At 40.1% G+C, this 1801-nt stretch overlaps 1 protein-coding gene across 1 annotated transcript; it reads right to left on the minus strand.

Moving 5' to 3' along the window:
- Positions 1 to 313: 313 nt before the first annotated feature.
- LOC100661963 (olfactory receptor 10AG1-like) lies at positions 314 to 1261 on the minus strand. Its single transcript, XM_003422344.3, has one exon. The coding sequence runs from the start codon at positions 1259 to 1261 to the stop codon at positions 314 to 316; it is 948 nt and encodes a 315-aa protein (XP_003422392.2).
- Between the last annotated feature and the right edge of the window lie 540 nt (positions 1262 to 1801).

The following is a 1801-nucleotide window of genomic DNA, read 5'->3' on the forward strand; positions in this document are numbered from 1 at the left end:
CAACAAATTCTACATGCATAATTGAGTGACATTAAATATATTCATGTTGTACAGCCATTATTACAAATTATTCCACTGCCATTATCATAAACGCAATGCCTCCTAGGTAAAAATTCTCCTTTTCTCCCCACTCCCATAAGTGAGGTCATAAAATATTTGTCTTTGTGCAACTAATTTATTTCATTCAGCATAAAGTTTTCAAGTTTCATCTACGTCGTGCTGTGTATCAGGACTTTATTTCTCTTTAGGATTGAGCAATATTAAATGTAACACATTCATCTGCTGATGGACACTTAGGTTGTTTCTACCTATCCTACTTTTTTTTAAGGAATAATTTTCTCAGTACAGCAATGACATCTTTGTTTCTCAGGCTGTATATCATGGGATTAAACATCGGAGTCACCATAGTATAGAAAAGAGATAGCAGTTTGCCTGTTCCTGCAGAATGATAGGACTTGGGTCTTAAATAGGTGATGGTAGCAGATCCAAAGAATAAAACCACAACCAGCAGGTGGGAAGAACATGTGGAGAAGGCTTTAGCCTGTCCTGAGGCTGTTGGCAACTTTAAAATGGTACAAATGATTTTACTGTAGGAGGCAACTATCAACATAAAAGGGACAGCAACGAAAAACATAGCTACAGCATAGACAGACATCTCATGAACGAAAGTGTTCCCACAGGCCAGCTTGATAATTGGGGGGATGTCACAGAAGAAGTGGTTAATTTGGTTAGAATCACAAAAATGCAGACAGAAAATCTGAGCTGTTTGCCCTATCTGGACTGGGATGCCAATGACCCAGGAGCCAACTGCTAGCTGGACACACATCTTTTGGTTCATGACTAGAGGGTAGTACAGAGAGTTACAAATGGCCGCATAGCGGTCATAAGCCATCACGACCAGTAGGAAACATTCAGTGGCCCCCAGCATAAGAAAGAAGCACATTTGGGTGGCACATTCCAGCAGAGAAATGCTTCTGTCCTGAGTCCAAAGATTCACTAGCATCCTGGGGAGAATGACAGTTACATAAGAAATTTCCAATAAGGAAAAATTTGCCAGGAAAAAATACATGGGTTTCTGTAACACGGGATCAAGTCTGGTTAGTATTATTATGCTGCTATTTCCAATTATAACAATTATGTAAATGATGGAGAACACTCCAGATAGAAACCCTTGGAGATTTGAAAGGTCAGAAAATCCCAATAGTACAAATTGCATCACTGTAGAGACATTGCCTTCAGCTTTTTTCACTTCACGTTTCATCTGTTGGAATGGTAAAATCAGAAGTACAAGTTACTTCTCTTTTCTTGGCTTCGTACTCTCACTTGCAAACTGTGGGTGGTATGTCTTACAATTTTTCCAATTCTCTATGAGAACAATTCCTATAAATGACAGTTGCTCAAAAAAAATGGTCAAGTGTGTTCTTAAATTATTGTTCAGTAGATCCATGGGAAACAATTTTTTTTTTTTTTTCTGCTAAGGGTTTTCTTGTATTTCCTTGTTTATGTTGATCACATACATGATTTTAAAGTTTGCTGTTCACCTAACCCCTAAGGGAGCAGGAGAGCAGTGGGATGCAGACCCCAAGTATTCATAAAAAGACCAGGCTTAATGGTCTGACTGAGACTAGAAGGACCCCAGTGGTCATGACCCCCAGACCCTCTGTTGGCCCAGGACAGGAACCATTCCCCAAATCAACTCTTCAGACATGGATTGGACTGAACAACGGGTTGGAGAGGGATGCTGGGGAGGAGTGAGCTTCTTGGATCAGGTGAACACTTGAGGCTATGTTGACGTGTCCTA

The sequence above is a fragment of the Loxodonta africana genome, chromosome 7 (genome assembly GCF_030014295.1).
Source record: "Loxodonta africana isolate mLoxAfr1 chromosome 7, mLoxAfr1.hap2, whole genome shotgun sequence".
NCBI classification, from domain to species: Eukaryota; Metazoa; Chordata; class Mammalia; order Proboscidea; family Elephantidae; genus Loxodonta; species Loxodonta africana.